General features: G+C 34.1%; 1 protein-coding gene across 1 annotated transcript in view; it reads right to left on the reverse strand.

Moving 5' to 3' along the window:
• Positions 1–17,474, reverse strand: part of LOC144440784 (transmembrane protein 43-like) — a 55,127-nt gene that overhangs the window by 21,839 nt on the left and 15,814 nt on the right. Inside the window, exons 2-5 of the mRNA XM_078130173.1 lie at positions 16,907–17,098; positions 14,545–14,679; positions 5,503–5,647; positions 2,462–2,531 (exon numbers count right to left, since the gene is read on the reverse strand). Of these exons, the coding sequence (XP_077986299.1) occupies positions 2,462–2,531; positions 5,503–5,647; positions 14,545–14,679; positions 16,907–17,098 (542 nt within the window). The remainder of the gene's footprint in view (positions 1–2,461; positions 2,532–5,502; positions 5,648–14,544; positions 14,680–16,906; positions 17,099–17,474) is intronic.

Below are 17,474 nucleotides of genomic sequence, written 5' to 3' on the forward strand. Positions count from 1 at the left end.
CATTTGTAATAAACTAACAACATTTGTAATAAACTAACGACATCTGTAATAAAATTGTCCACATTTGTAATAAACTAAATAATGACATTTGAAATAAACTAACCGCATTTGTAATAAAATTGCCGACATTTGTAATAAACTAACGACATCTGTAATAAAATTGCTGACATTTGTAACAAACTATTTTAATAAAATTGCCGACATTGTAATAAACTGACGACATTTGTAATAAAATTGCCGACATTTGTAATACAATTGCCGACATTTGTAAAAAACAAACGACATTTGTAATAACATTGCTGACATCTGTAATAGACTAATGGCATTTGTAATAAAATTGCCGACATTTGTAATAAACTAACAACATTTGTAATAAAATTGGCGACATTTGTAATATTAATAAACTAACCAAATTTGTAATAAAATTGACATTTGTAATAAAATTGACGACATTGTAATAAACTAATGACATTTGTAATAAAATTGACGACATTTGTAATAACATTGCCGACATTTGTAATACAATTGCCGACATCTGTAACGACATTTGAAGTAAAACTGACAATAAAATTTACAATCAATGCCTCATCTTCACCAATCCTAGATTTCAACAAATTAAACACCTGAATCTAAGAAACTTTATTAAAATTCCCTGTGTAATGGGTTTTAAGGAACTGGCAGTTTATGTTGTCATTTTCAAACCTGGTTAATGTTGTTTGGCCTCACATGGTTGTTTTTGATATCACTACTCTGTTCAAGCATGTCTGAGTTATGGCTTTGGACATGAAAACCGCACCAACAAAATGGCTGCCAGGCCACCATATCGGATTGTATCAAGACGAAAATGAATATGCACATGTATGTCTTAGAACACTGTCCTAATACCAACTTTGAACAAGATCTGTTCAAGCATGTCTGAGTTATGGCTTTGGACATGGAAAATTCGCAAACAAAATGGCTGCCAGGCAGCCATATTGGATTGTATCACGACAACAATGTATATGCACATGTATGTTATAGAACACTGTCCTAATACCAACTTTGAATGAGATCTGTTCAAGCATGTCTGAGTTATGGCTTTGGACATGGAAAATTCGCAAACAAAATGGCTGCCAGGCAGCCATATTGGATCGTATCACGACAACAATGAATATGCACATGTATGTCATTTAACACTGTGCTAATACCAACTTTGAATGAGATCTGTTCAAGCATGTCTGAGTTATGGCTTTGGACAGGGAAAATTCGCAACAAAATGGCTGCTAGGCGGCCATATTGGATCATATCATAAAACAAATTGACGTGTATATGTATGCCATAGTATGTTGCCCCTGTACCAAGTTTGAAAAAAATCGGTCCAGGCATCTCCAAGAAACAGCTGCAGACGGACGGATGCATGGACGGACGGACGGACGGACGCACGGACAGACGGAACCCAATCCATAAGACTAACAACCAGTTATCTTTCGACAAAGTCAATTTAACAACACGTCCGCCAATGATCAAAATTTACATTCGTTCAATAAAGCATGACGTGTTGATCAAGTGATGGAATTATGATTTGAACTGATGGGTTCGGTTGGTACATGAGTACTGCTGGGTATATAATGTAGGTACTGGTAGGTATATAAGTAAGTAGATAGGTAGATAAGTAGACTTATTAATGACTGATTGATTGATTGATTGATTGATTGATTGACAAAGACTCAATGGGCCAAGTGGCTTACATAATTGTTGTAAATTTATTCTAGGAAAAATTTTTAGAATGAGTAACTCCATTTTTTTGAAAATCAGAGAGGAACCCCCTTAACTTTTTTTTTATTATAAATTTCGGCAGGTTTATTACACATTTTTTTCTGACATTTATTACAAATATCGGTTATTTTTATTACAATTGTCGTTCACAGAATTTATTACAAATGTCGTCAGTTTATTACAAATATCGGCAATTTCTTACAAATGTCAGCAATTTTATTACAAATTTCGGCAATTATTACAAATGTCGGCAATTATTACAAATGTCGGTTATACATTGCTTAGGCATTTAAAAAAAAATTGTGGTTCTGATTACATTCAATTTTAAAATAGGTGGCGGTAGGTAGATTTTTTATTTTATTTTATTATATATTTTTTTTCATGTGTGTCTAGTTCAGGTTTTCCACTGTTTTCCAAATGGTCTCTGTGTTGTTTATTTCTTCCTATCAGATGTACAGCCATTACAGTACAGATTGGAAGAATAGTTTTATATTGTCTTTTTAAGTTGATGTCAGTTTCCACATCCACTATTTCTTGCGAGACTTCATGATTTTCGCGATTTTATTATTATTTTTCTCGAATACGTTTAAAAAAATGTTCAGGGTCGGCATGAAAAACTAGGTGGGGTCGGGTGACCGGAAGCAAAAAACTTTTTTTATTTGGCCTTATCATGAAAATAATGATTAATTTTAGTGACTTTACTTACATTGGATTCCTATGAAGTTCATTCTCTTCAAAGTCTTCACTCTCAATAAGTTCGGGTTGCCATCGCTTGTCTGTAATACAATATGTAAAGGTTATACTTGTCTATCACAACCACGACAATCACATAGTTCAATCACTCCTATATTCTATACTTGTCTATCACAACCATGACAATCACATAGTTCAATCACTCCTATATTCTATACTTGTCTATCACAACCATGACAATCACATAGTTCAATCACCCCTATATTTTATACTTGTCTATCACAACCATGACAATCACATAGTTCAATCACCTCTATATTCTATACTTGTCTATCACAACCATGACAATCACATAGTTCAATCACCCTATATTTTATACTTGTCTATCACAACCATGACAATCACATAGTTCAATCACCCCTATATTCTATACTTGTCTATCACAACCATGACAATCACTTAGTTCAATCACCCCTATATTTTATACTTGTCTATCACAACCATGACAATCACATAGTTCAATCACCCCTATATTTTATACTTGTCTATCACAACCATGACAATCACATAGTTCAATCACCCCTATATTTTATACTTGTCTATCACAACCATGACAATCACATAGTTCAATCACCCCTATATTTTATACTTGTCTATCACAACCATGACAATCACATAGTTCAATCACCCCTATATTCTATACTTGTCTATCACAACCATGACAATCACATAGTTCAATCACCTCTATATTTTATACTTGTCTATCACAACCATGACAATCACATAGTTCAATCACCCCTATATTCTATACTTGTCTATCACAACCATGACAATCACATAGTTCAATCACCTCTATATTCTATACTTGTCTATCACAACCATGACAATCACATAGTTCAATCACCTCTATATTCTATACTTGTCTATCACAACCATGACAATCACATAGTTCAATCACCTCTATATTCTATACTTGTCTATCACAACCATGACAATCACATAGTTCAATCACCCCTATATTTTATACTTGTCTATCACAACCATAACAATCACATAGTTCAATCACCCCTATATTTTATACTTGTCTATCACAACCATGACAATCACATAGTTCAATCACCCTATTTTCTATACTTGTCTATCACAACCATGACAATCACATAGTTCAATCACCCCTATATTTTATACTTGTCTATCACAACCATGACAATCACATAGTTCAATCACCTCTATATTTTATACTTGTCTATCACAACCACGACAATCACATAGTTCAATCACCCCTATATTTTATACTTGTCTATCACAACCACGACAATCACATAGTTCAATCACCCCTATATTTTATACTTGTCTATCACAATCATGACAATCACATAGTTCAATCACCCCTATATTCTATACTTGTCTATCACAACCATGACAATCACATAGTTCAATCACCCCTATATTTTATACTTGTCTATCACAACCATGACAATCACATAGTTCAATCACCACTATATTCTATACTTGTCTATCACAACCATGACAATCACATAGTTCAATCACTCTATTTTCTATACTTGTCTATCACAACCATGACAATCACATAGTTCAATCACCCCTATATTTTATACTTGTCTATCACAACCATGACAATCACATAGTTCAATCACCCCTATATTCTATACTTGTCTATCACAACCATGACAATCACATAGTTCAATCACCCCTATATTTTATACTTGTCTATCACAACCATGACAATCACATAGTTCAATCACCCCTATATTCTATACTTGTCTATCACAACCATAACAATCACATAGTTCAATCACCCCTATATTTTATACTTGTCTATCACAACCATGACAATCATATAGTTCAATCACCCCTATATTCTATACTTGTCTATCACAACCATAACAATCACATAGTTCAATCACCCCTATATTTTATACTTGTCTATCACAACCATGACAATCACATAGTTCAATCACCTCTATATTCTATACTTGTCTATCACAACCATGACAATCACTTAGTTCAATCACCCCTATATTTTATACTTGTCTATCACAACCATGACAATCACATAGTTCAATCACCTCTATATTCTATACTTGTCTATCACAACCATGACAATCACCTAGTTCAATCACTCTATTTTCTATACTTGTCTATCACAACCATGACAATCACATAGTTCAATCACCCCTATATTTTATACTTGTCTATCACAACCATGACAATCACATAGTTCAATCACCCCTATATTCTATACTTGTCAATCACAACCATGACAATCACATAGTTCAATCACCCTATATTCTATACTTGTCTATCACAACTGTGACCATCATATAGTTCAATCACCCCTATATTTTATTCTGCGGGTTATATATATATATATATATATATATATATATATATATATATATATATATATATATATATATATATATATATATATATATATATATATATATATATATATATATATAATATATATATATATATATATATATACATATATATATATATATATATATATATATATATATATATATATATATATATATATATATATATATATATATATATATATATATATATATATATATATATATATATATATATATATATATATATATATATATATATATATATACATCAACATCTCCTGACGAGTGATTTACTCACGAAACAGGCTTGTAGAGACAAAAAACCCGACTTGATTTTCTTCTACCCTCAACATATACTCCGCTCTGCGTGCAGACGTATCGAGCACTGTACTACGGATAAATCTTACACACACACACACACACACACACACACACACACACACACACACACACACACACACACACACACACACACACACACACACATATATACACAGAGTTGACGAAAATGAAAATTAGCCTAAGGAATCCTTTTCATTCGATCAGAAACTGTCTGAATCCAGTGTCAGTCACAATCCTATGTTACTATCAGTTATTCTACATTCCCCAGACTTTCTGGTGGTGGTAGAAGTCAAAGAAGTCCCAGTAACAGACACTCATTTCTTACTATATGAATAAACCGTTTGGGTTCTTGCTTCACCAGCGTCATATATTTGTTTGGTTCTTCTTATCTCTTCCCATTGATACATTTCTACTTCTCTACGTAATTTGACAGCTTCCACTTGAACATCATAGTCTAGGTCTTCTAGAAGCTGTTGGGATTAAATGACATCACACTCATGAACAGTTCCCAATTGAATATATAGATCACAGCATCTAAACTATAGAGCTAACATGATATAGATCACAGCATCTAAACTATACAGCTAACATGATATAGATCACAGCATCTAAACTATACAGCTAACATGATATAGATCACAGCATCTAAACTATAATACAGCTAACATGATATAGATCACAACATCTAAACTATACAACTAACATAATATAGATCACAGCATCTAAACTATACAGCTAACATGGTATAGATCACAGCATCTAAACTATAATACAGCTAACATGATATAGATCACAACATCTAAACTATACAGCTAACATGATATAGATCACAGCATCTAAACTATACAGCTAACATGATATAGATCACAGCTTCTAAACTATACAGCTAACATGATATAGATCACAGCATCTAAACTATACAGCTAACATGGTATAGATCACAGCATCTAAACTATACAGCTAACATGGTATAGATCACAGCATCTAAACTATACAGCTAGCATGACATAGATCACAGCATCTAATCTATACAGCTAACATGATATTTATCACAGCATCTAAACTATAATACAGCTAACATGATATTGATCACAACATCTAAACTATACAGCTAGCATGATATAGATCACAACATCTAAACTATACAGCTAGCATGACAAAGATCACAGCATCTAAACTATACAGCTAACATGGTATAGATCACAGCATCTAAACTATACAGCTAGCATGACATAGATCACAGCATCTAAACTATACAGCTATTATGATATTGATCACAGCATCTAAACTATACAGCTAATATGGTATAGATCACAGCATCTAAACTATACAGCTAGCATGATATTGATCACAGCATCTAAACTATAATACAGCTAACATGATATAGATCACAACATCTAAACTATACAGCTAACATGGTATAGATCACAGCATCTAAACTATACAGCTAGCATGACATAGATCACAGCATCTAAACTATACAGCTAACATGATATTGATCACAGCATCTAAACTATAATACAGCTAACATGACATTGACCACAGCATCTAAACTATACAGCTAACATGATATAGATCACAGCATCTAAACTATACAGCTAGCATGATATAGATCACAGCATCTAAACTATACAGCTAGCATGACATAGAAAACAGCATCTAAACTATACAGCTAACATGACATTGACCACAGCATCTAAACTATACAGCTAATATGGTATAGATCACAGCATCTAAACTATACAGCTAGCATGATGTTGACCACAGCATCTAAACTATAATACAGCTAACTAACACCTTGGTTTTAGTATGGTGGCCTATCCTATAGGTGACACAGGAACAATAAATTTGGGGACTAAATAAAAGGTTTTTGAGAGCAAAATATTTAATACAAGAATAAAACTTTTATTTCATAGGACAAGACATTATTTTTTGGCCCAAAATAGCAACACGAAAGCAAATAGTTAAAATATCTATGACAAAACTTTCTTTTTGCTGAACAGAATTTGCAAAACTGTTGGGTTGTTGGGATTACTCATGATGGAGGAGATATTAATGGATGAATAAAAATGAACACACCACTGTATGCTTGTACAACACTACTGGAGAAGACAATACATCCAGGTGTACTTTATTTCAAAGTGATCCCCTGAGGGCACTATAACAGTATATTTGCATATTAGGTATAATGAATAATTCACAACTATGTAAATGAGGTCAGTCACAGTGAATGTATATTCTAACACCCCCTCTTGATCTCATTTTCCTGTATCTTATGCATTTGTCATTACAAAACTTAAATACAAGATATATGCATCAAATCATAATTACATTGTTTCCATCTCGAAAAATCTCTTATTTTCTTGTGATGTTAAATATACAAGATGTCAATTATCCAAAAATATAATCTTTAAACTTGTCTAGCTTAAACTTAGTTGCTGGCTTAGTTAGTATATCAGCCACCATGTTATCTGTGGCACAATATCTCAAGACTACTTTACCACTGTTTAATTCATGACGAATAAAATGGTACCGTATATCAATATGTTTCGATCTTTTGTGGTTGACAGGGTTTTTAGCTAATGCAATTGTGCCCTGGTTGTCCTCCAAAATTAAAGCAGGCTCTTGGTTATCACTAATACTAATATCATTCAATAATTGAGTTATGTATATAGTTTCTTGAATAGTTGCTGCAAGTGCCATATATTCTGCTTCACAGGATGATAGGGCAACCGTTTGTTGTTTCTTGGATTTCCAAGATATTAGAGGACCTGTTTTAGTTAAACTAAAACAGTATCCACTGACACTACGTCGATCATCTACACATGATGCCCAGTCCGCATCACTATAACTGGTTAAAGCAAGATTATCATCACATTTCTTGAAACACAACTGGTAATCAAGAGTACCCTTTAAATATCTCAGTACATGTTTTGCTGCCACCCAGTGGGCCTTGAGTGGTTTTGACAGATATTGTGACAACTTAGTTACAATCCAACATATGTCTGGTCTAGTACATGTCATTGCATATATCAAACTACCCACAACTTCACGATATATTCTAGGATCAGCTGGTTCTTCATTATTACACTCAAGTTTTTGTTCTGATGGCGTAGACCTTGGTTTACACTCGGACATTTCAAATCTTTCGAGCATTTTACACAAGTACTTCTTCTGATTCATTTTGACAATACCATCGTCTTGTTCAAAATTTATCCCCAAGAAGTATGAAAGTTTACCAAGATCTTTCATTCTAAATTTAGCATTTAGCATTTGTTTGACATTACGTAATAAGTTGTCACTACTTGCTCCAAGGATAAGGTCATCAACCCAGATAAGTATTACAATTATCCCGTTGTCAACCTGTTTTGTGTACAAACATGGGTCAACAGAACTTTGTATGAAGTCATTTTCAGACAAGTAACTGTGTAAGAGACTATTCCAATTTCTTCCTGACTGTTTCAAACCGTACAGAGATTTGTTCAATTTGCACACTAATTTATTTTTACCATCATTTGGAACTTCAAAACCTTCAGGTTGATCCATGTATATTTCACAATCTATTGGAGCATTGAGATATGCTGTTTTAACATCCATTTGATGTAAAATCAAATCATGTTGTGCAGCTATCTGCATGAGAATACGGACCGAAGTCATTCTTGCAGTTGGCGCGAACGTTTCATTATAATCTATACCTTTCATCTGACTATATCCCTTTGCTACATACCTAGCTTTATAAGTTTGGGAACTATCAGCACTTTCTTTAATAGTATATACCCAACGACCTCCCACGGTCTTTTTACCCTCTGGTAATGTAGTTAAGATGAATGTATCATTCTCTTTCAGAGAATTCATTTCATCTTGCATAGCAATCTTCCAATTTTCAGAGTCTGGTGCTTTGATTGCTTCCTCATAAGTCTGAGGAAAAGCAGAAACTCTGTAACAATAATCAATACTGGACATTGCTTGGTCACCTTCAAAGTCAGTGACATAGTCACTGAGGTATGCAGGTGGTTTTCTTACCCTGTTTGGATATCTTCTGTCGGAAGATTCTGAATCTAAAATTGCTTCACCATCAATTTCAGATCCTACAGGTGGTTTATTAGAATTATTTTCTGGTCTAGCCTCATTAGGTTCTATCTGTAATCCAACTTCATTACTATCTCGTTTCAATACGAAACCATCATCATCACTATTCAATATCTTAGTTTCAATTTTATCATCTGATGTACTCATCATAGTGGCACCTTTCATAGTGAATTTAACTACCCTATGTCTCATAACCTTGTCAGTTTCAGGATGATATACTAAATATGAAGGACTACCTTTATCATATCCTACAAATATACCTTTATTACATCTTGGATCTAATTTCCCTTTCGTATATACGTATGTATAGCACTCTGATCCAAATACTCTCATGTTGCCTAAATTTGGCTTACGCCCAGTAAAAGCGAAATATGGCGTCTGATTTGTACGTTTATTATAGCATCTATTTCGTATGTAGGCTGCCGCCATTACTGCATACGGCCACATATCTTTATCCAGGTTAGCCTGAATAAGTAGACATCTCCCCATTTCGAATAACGTTCTCCAATGCCGCTCAGCGGTCCCATTCTGATGAGGGGAATAGGGGGCAGAGGTTTCATGTCTTATTTTGTTCCTTCTCAGAAGCGACTTAAATGCCCTTGAAGTGAATTCGGAACCATTATCTGACCTTAGGGTCTTTACGTTTCCCCACGGGGAGGAATCTGCTAGGAATTGTTCCGTTGCAGCTAATGTGTCACTTTTACTTTTCAGGAAATAAACAAACATTAATCCTGAATAGTCATCTGTGAAAATCGCCGCATATTTGAAATTTCCCTTAGAAATTGGGTCGATGGGCCCGGCCAGATCTGTATGAACCAACTCTAATGGGACAGTTGAGCGAGCACGGGGTCCTCTATTCCGACCTTTTGTCATTTTCCCCAGTATGCAAATATTACAATCATCAGGTTTAGAAATATTACCAATCACTTTCATACCATCAACAAGTTTTTCAACTTTTACAATATCATCATGGTTACAATGACCTAGTATTTCATGCCAACCCTGCAAGTCACTAGTATAGTTAACATTATCAGATCTAGAAGTAACAGTATCACAATGTGTTGGCAGATAATACAATCTACCACGTTTCTCAATGTTAAACTTTGTACCGTCCTTGTGTCTTAGTTCCGCTGAATCAGGCTGAAATGTCACGCTTGCACCCCGTTCAGTTGCTGCCTGTACCGAAAATATGTCTTGGGGGTATGATGGAATGTATAAGGCATCTTTCAGTAATGCAAAGCTGTTTTTGCCGTTAACATCCAATAATGGAACTTTCACATCACCTTGCCTGAGGGCAACATTATTAGACTTCGTTCCATTTGCCAGTTCGATAAAGTGTTTATCTGGTCTAAATGATGCGTCATAATTGATAAATTTCGATTCATCAGTAATTATATGTGCAGTAGCACCACAATCTACCAACAGTTTATCATTCATCACGCTATTCACACCTCCAGTAAACACATTTGCATGGAATGCAAAAGTATGTTCATCATTTGATTCTGTGACTTGGTTAACTTTGTCTTTACCATACATTTCTTTCCCCTTTCTGCGACATGTTCTGTTCGTGTGTGAGGAGTTTCGACAGACACTACACCATCTACTTGGCTTTTTCTCGCACTTCCGAGCTATATGGCCTTGCTGACCGCACCTATAACATATAATATTACTTGTGGCCTTGGTCGTTGCGAATGAACTTTGATTTACAGGATTGTTACTGTTCACAGTCTTCATGATCGAGTCATCAAATGAAGCAGAAGATCTAGTACGTTCAGTGTCTTCAAAACTTCGTAAAGCAACTTTGAATTCACTAAATGTCTGCTTCTTCTCACTTTGGGTAATAACTACAACAAATGGCCTATAGTTATCTGGCAAGCCTTTTAATACCATAGCAATTAATAGACTATCGGTAACATTTTCACCTGCATCTTTGAGTGCTGCCGCTGTGGTCTCAGCTCGAATAATATAACTAGTTGGTGTTTCATGAGGTTGCATAACCAATGACGTGAGTTCAGTGTACAGTGTTATAATTCTAGGTGTGGTTGACCCAGCATAATGTTCTTTCAAAATCTTAAATGCTTTACGACCGTCATTCTCCGCATCTCTCATAACTAAAGACAGACTTTTATCATCCAAGAACTGAATTAACTCTGCATAGACTTCTTCATTTTTGTCTGCATCAACAGCCGTTCCTTCTGGCGTTAAGATAATATCCTTGAGTTTTTGTAACTTCAAATAGCCAAGAAACTTTACCTTCCACTGTTCAAATTTTCGCTCATCTCCATCGAAAATCAATCTCCCATAACGTCCGTGGACACTTGCACTGGGCCCATAACCTGTTGGGTTGTTGGGATTACTCATGATGGAGGAGATATTAATGGATGAATAAAAATGAACACACCACTGTATGCTTGTACAACACTACTGGAGAAGACAATACATCCAGGTGTACTTTATTTCAAAGTGATCCCCTGAGGGCACTATAACAGTATATTTGCATATTAGGTATAATGAATAATTCACAACTATGTAAATGAGGTCAGTCACAGTGAATGTATATTCTAATCACAGCATCTAAACTATAATACAGCTAACATGATATAGATCACAACATCTAAACTATACAGCTAACATGGTATAGATCACAGCATCTAAACTATACAGCTAGCATGACATAGATCACAGCATCTAAACTATACAGCTAACATGATATTGATCGCAGCATCTAAACTATAATACAGCTAACATGACATTGACCACAGCATCTAAACTATACAGCTAGCATGATATAGATCACAGCATCTAAACTATACAGCTAGCATGATATAGATCACAGCATCTAAACTATACAGCTAGCATGACATAGAAAACAGCATCTAAACTATACAGCTAACATGACATTGACCACAGCATCTAAACTATACAGCTAATATGGTATAGATCACAGCATCTAAACTATACAGCTAGCATGATGTTGATCACAGCATCTAAACTATAATACAGCTAACTAACACCTTGGTTTTAGTATGGTGGCCTATCCTATAGGTGACACAGGAACAATAAATTTGGGGACTAAATAAAAGGTTTTTGAGAGCAAAATATTTAATACAAGAATAAAACTTTTATTTCATAGGACAAAACATTATTTTTTGGCCCAAAATAGCAACACGAAAGCAAATAGTTAAAATATCTATGACAAAACTTTCTTTTTGCTGAACAGAATTTGCAAAACAAGATTTTTGCCCAAAATTTATTTGCAAGTGATAACATTTAAGTTTTAAGATAAAATGTTTAATTGTTGGTGCAACATTTAAAATATTAGAAATATTATATTTTATAAGTGAGAAAAAAGAGTTAAAATTGGTGATCAGCGGCGACCCGAGCAGCCATGAACTTGAAGTTACACTGCCTATAGATCTCCCTTTTGGGGATAATGACACCACAGAGGGTTCCAGTTCATGCCAGTTAGTATAGCAAGCAATGGCAGATAGTAGTAATACTGACTTTTATACTCGTCAGAATTAATCTCACAGTGATGAATCTTCTTTCATTGTTTCAATGACAATTTTACCATGTTGGATAGATTAATTTCACTTTTTATGTACATGTATTGTAGGTGTCATATCCTACAATAAATGTATACTAAGCAACAACAGTGAAAATACTATTGACCTTCAGTCTGCTAACTAGAGACTGAAATCATCATCCTTACAGAAAATGTAAATATTCTTCCCAGTGGTTTTTGACTTTTCAGTTTCTTTAAGTTTAAGTCAATCACAGATAGACAGATAATATCAATGAACAAGACTCTTTATCGTCTCTGTAACATGAATGAATCTGTTTTAATCATAGACACTGTCTATGATTTCATTCAGCTGTGCTAAAAACAGTGTTTCCAAGCAACCTCAAACAGATGGTTATCTTGATGCCATTGACATTGAGACATGAAGTAGCCCATAAAGATTTAATGATTTCATGACATCAATAAAAGAATAACCTTTCATTTCTAGGCTGAGTCAAAGCATTTTCTCACACCACGAATCATGTTTTTTTTACCCAAAACACGTACCTGTGATGCGATCATTTTGCTTTGAACAATCTCCAAACTAGATACCAAAAGTAATGTCCCCATCAAATACCAAGGCAATCTGTTGGTTTTTGAGTTTAAGTTGTTACACACACACACACACACACACACACACACACACACACACACACACACACAGACAGACAGACACCTTGCCATGCCTGTAGCACTACTAAACCTTATCAGTTCAGTTATGCTAAAAATCTTGTTTTGCAAATTAATTTTCTCCTCTGTAAAAAGAAAGTTTGTTATAGAAATTTTAACTTTCATGTTTCTATTTTGGACCAAAAAGATTAATGTCTATGTGATTGTAAATTTCAATAAATTGTATCATATCGCTAATTCACCCAAGTACAAATGTTGTAAATTTCAATAAATTGTATCATATCGCTAATTCACCCAAGTACAAATGTTGTAAATTTCAATAAATTGTATCATATCGCTAATTCACCCAAGTACAAATGTTGTAAATTTCAATAAATTGTATCATATCGCTAATTCACCCAAGTACAAATGTTGTAAATTTCAATAAATTGTATCATATCGTTAATTCACCCAAGTACAAATGTTGTAAATTTCAATAAATTGTATCATATCATTAATTCACCCAAGTACAAATGTTGTAAATTTCAATAAATTGTATCATATCGTTAATTCACCCAAGTACAAATGTTGTAAATTTCAATAAATTGTATCATATCGTTAATTCACCCAAGTACAAATGTAGTAAGATTTTTGACATCATATGATCTGATCTATTTCACCTTGGCCTTCAGTTGCTAAGGTCATGTGTGCATTGTGTAGGAATTAGTTGAAAGATAAGTTTCTTATAAATGAGCAGTGTAATGTCATTTGAAACTTATGATTCAGTTGATATGCTAAAAAGACGCACATAATTTTCAAAATGAAAGGATAATAATCATCTTACATGTATCTTATCCAAGAATTAGAAATTTAAAGTGTATGTAAACAGGTTTCCAAAGTTTCTGACTCTTTGCCTGCAAATAACGTAGTTTTCATAGGTGATTAAAGATTTGTATGACATTTTTGACAAAAATATGATATTAATTACGAAAACTTGATTTTTTTAAAAATCAGCGATGAGTATTTTGCTTCTTTGCTGAAACCTATTTACATACATTTTAATGAATACACAAATCAAAATTTGACGAGCTGAGAGCTCATACATACCTTATTTGTTGTAAGTGTTCCCATTACATGCACCAACTTGTTATTGTGTTCATCAAATGCAACCTGAGATGTTGATAATGGCACTACTAACCCAAGTCCTTCTTCCACTGCACTAGAAAGTGTGACAACTCTTCTCTGTGGTGAGAAAAAAGTCAAAATAACGATTCAAACACTGATCATTCATCAAATGTAGTCTTGACAAAATATGATTACTGCAGGTTGATGTGGCCTCTTGAAACTGACAGGCACAAAGTAAACAGAGACTGGAGACATAGAGACAGATGATTTGCTGTGCCTACAGCTGGCACTACTGGCCCTGTCTGTGTGTTATATGAACAATACTACATAAATAGTAGAATTAGTTGTTGAACACTAGGCTTGTCGGAAGTAATATCTCATTCTCTACATAATATTGGTTCTATAGGTGACAATGATCAATGCATCTCATATGATCCCCTAAGAACAGTTGCCTTGTATATGTAGGGTACAAGTATGTCTTTATTGTCAATTCAAGCTATCGGTTTTATTAGTGAATGTGAAAGTCAACGTGTTTAAGACAGTAAGAATTATTCCAATTATTCTAATTTGTCTACATTGTTGAACCATATCAGAATAACACATCCACAAACAACCCACCAAATTTCAACTCCATTCATCATTCTACTTTTTGAAATACAATTTTTAAAAAAAGAAGAAGAGATTTTTAGACCTCATTTCACTGATGGGATCATCATGTCATGAATAACACTTCATCTACACATCCAAAAGACATTGCCTATCAAATTTCAAGCCAATCTGCCCAGTAGTTTTGGAGGTTAAGTTTGTTTACCAAAAATCACAGTTTTAACCTAAAACGCACATCACTGATGTGATCATACTCAATTGAACAATTTTCACTCTACAAACAAAATATAATGTTAATTTTCCCACCAAATATCAGTCAGTTTTTGAATTCAAGGTGTTTTCGCACACACACACACACACACACACACACACACACACACACACACACACACACCAACACTCACACACCAACACCTACACACACAAACATCACATTACTTGTACATTACATTGTAATTATAAGATACATATTTTTACATACATACATGTACAATGTACATGTCCATACAAGTACAATTATTACATACATACATACATACATACATACATACATACATACATACATACATACATGTACATACATACACACACATACATACATACATACATACATACATACATACATACATACATGTACATACATACACACATACATACATACATACATACATACATACATACATACATACATACATACATACATACATAATGTCCCTTATCACCTCAGTCAGCATAGTGTTATAATGTCCCTTATCACCTCACAGTCAGTATAGTTTTATAATGTCCCTTATCACCTCAGTCAGTATAGTGTTATAATGCCCCTTATCACCTCACAGTCAGTATAGTGTTATAATGTCCCTTATCACCTCAGTCAGTATAGTTTTATAATGTCCCTTATCACCTCACAGTCAGCAGTTTTATAATGTCCCTTATCCCCTCACAGTCAGCATAGTGTTATAATGCCCCTTATCACCTCACAGTCAGTATAGTTTTATAATGTCTCTTATCACCTCAGTCAGCATAGTGTTATAATGTCCCTTATCACCTCACAGTCAGTATAGTGTTATAATGTCCCTCATCACCTCACAGTCAGCATAGTGTTATAATGCCCCTTATCACCTCACAGTCAGTATAGTGTTATAATGTCCCTTATCACCTCATTCAGTATAGTTTTATAATGTCCCTTATCACCTCACAGTCAGCATAGTGTTATAATGCCCCTTATCACCTCACAGTCAGTATAGTGTTATAATGTCCCTTATCACCTCAGTCAGTATAGTTTTATAATGTCCCTTATCACCTCACAGTCAGCATAGTGTTGTAATGCCCCTATCACCTCACAGTCAGTATAGTGTTATAATGTCCCTTATCACCTCAGTCAGTATAGTTTGATAATGTCCCTTATCACCTCACAGTCAGTATAGTTTTATAATGCCCCTATCACCTCACAGTCAGTATAGTTTTATAATGTCCCTTATCACCTCACAGCATAGTGTTATAATGCCCCTATCACCTCACAGTCAGTATAGTTTTATAATGTCCCTTATCACCTCACAGTCAGCATAGTGTTATAATGCACCTTATCACCTCACAGTCAATATAGTACTACATTATACATTCGGGTTGTGTCCCTACACATGAAATTTCACTCAGTGTTATTTCAAAACAAATGGCAAAATTTGAAACTAAATAGTAACAAAAAGGAATTTGGAATGTTAATTCAAAATGTTTAGCATACCTCATTCCAAGATAAAAGGGTGATTGCAGCAACAAACAGGATAAATCCAAAACATGTACTTGTAAAATTTAATCCCAGTCTTTCTGCAAAGGTTGTAAACTTCAGATGTCTATCAGTGTGTTTTCTTGCATTGCTATTTGTATTTTTGCAATGATGAAGTAGTGGCTTGTGCATGCCAGGTGCTTCTGGAAACTAGAACAATAAAGATTTGATTAAACTTAAAGCAAGTGTTGATGGATGATTTGGAAAAACTTGGCTACACGCAGATTGCTCAAAGCATAAGGGTTAAAACAGATGCAATAAAAAACAAATTTTTAAGAGTTAAATGTGTGCATTAGCACCTACGTTGTAATATGTGTGTGTATGTGTACAATTATATATTACATTTGTATATGTACAGGCAAACAGATCAAGGCCTTACATTCCATATATCTTCGATTGGACATATAAGGGTTGAAAGTTAGTCTTACACTTGCTGTGACAAGACAACTTTTTAAAGCTGTTTTGTTGGATATAATGACTTACTCTCAATATTGTACACCATCAGATGTACATGTACATGTAAGAA

The sequence above is a fragment of the Glandiceps talaboti genome, chromosome 1 (assembly GCF_964340395.1).
Source record: "Glandiceps talaboti chromosome 1, keGlaTala1.1, whole genome shotgun sequence".
Lineage (NCBI taxonomy): Eukaryota > Metazoa > Hemichordata > Enteropneusta > Spengelidae > Glandiceps > Glandiceps talaboti.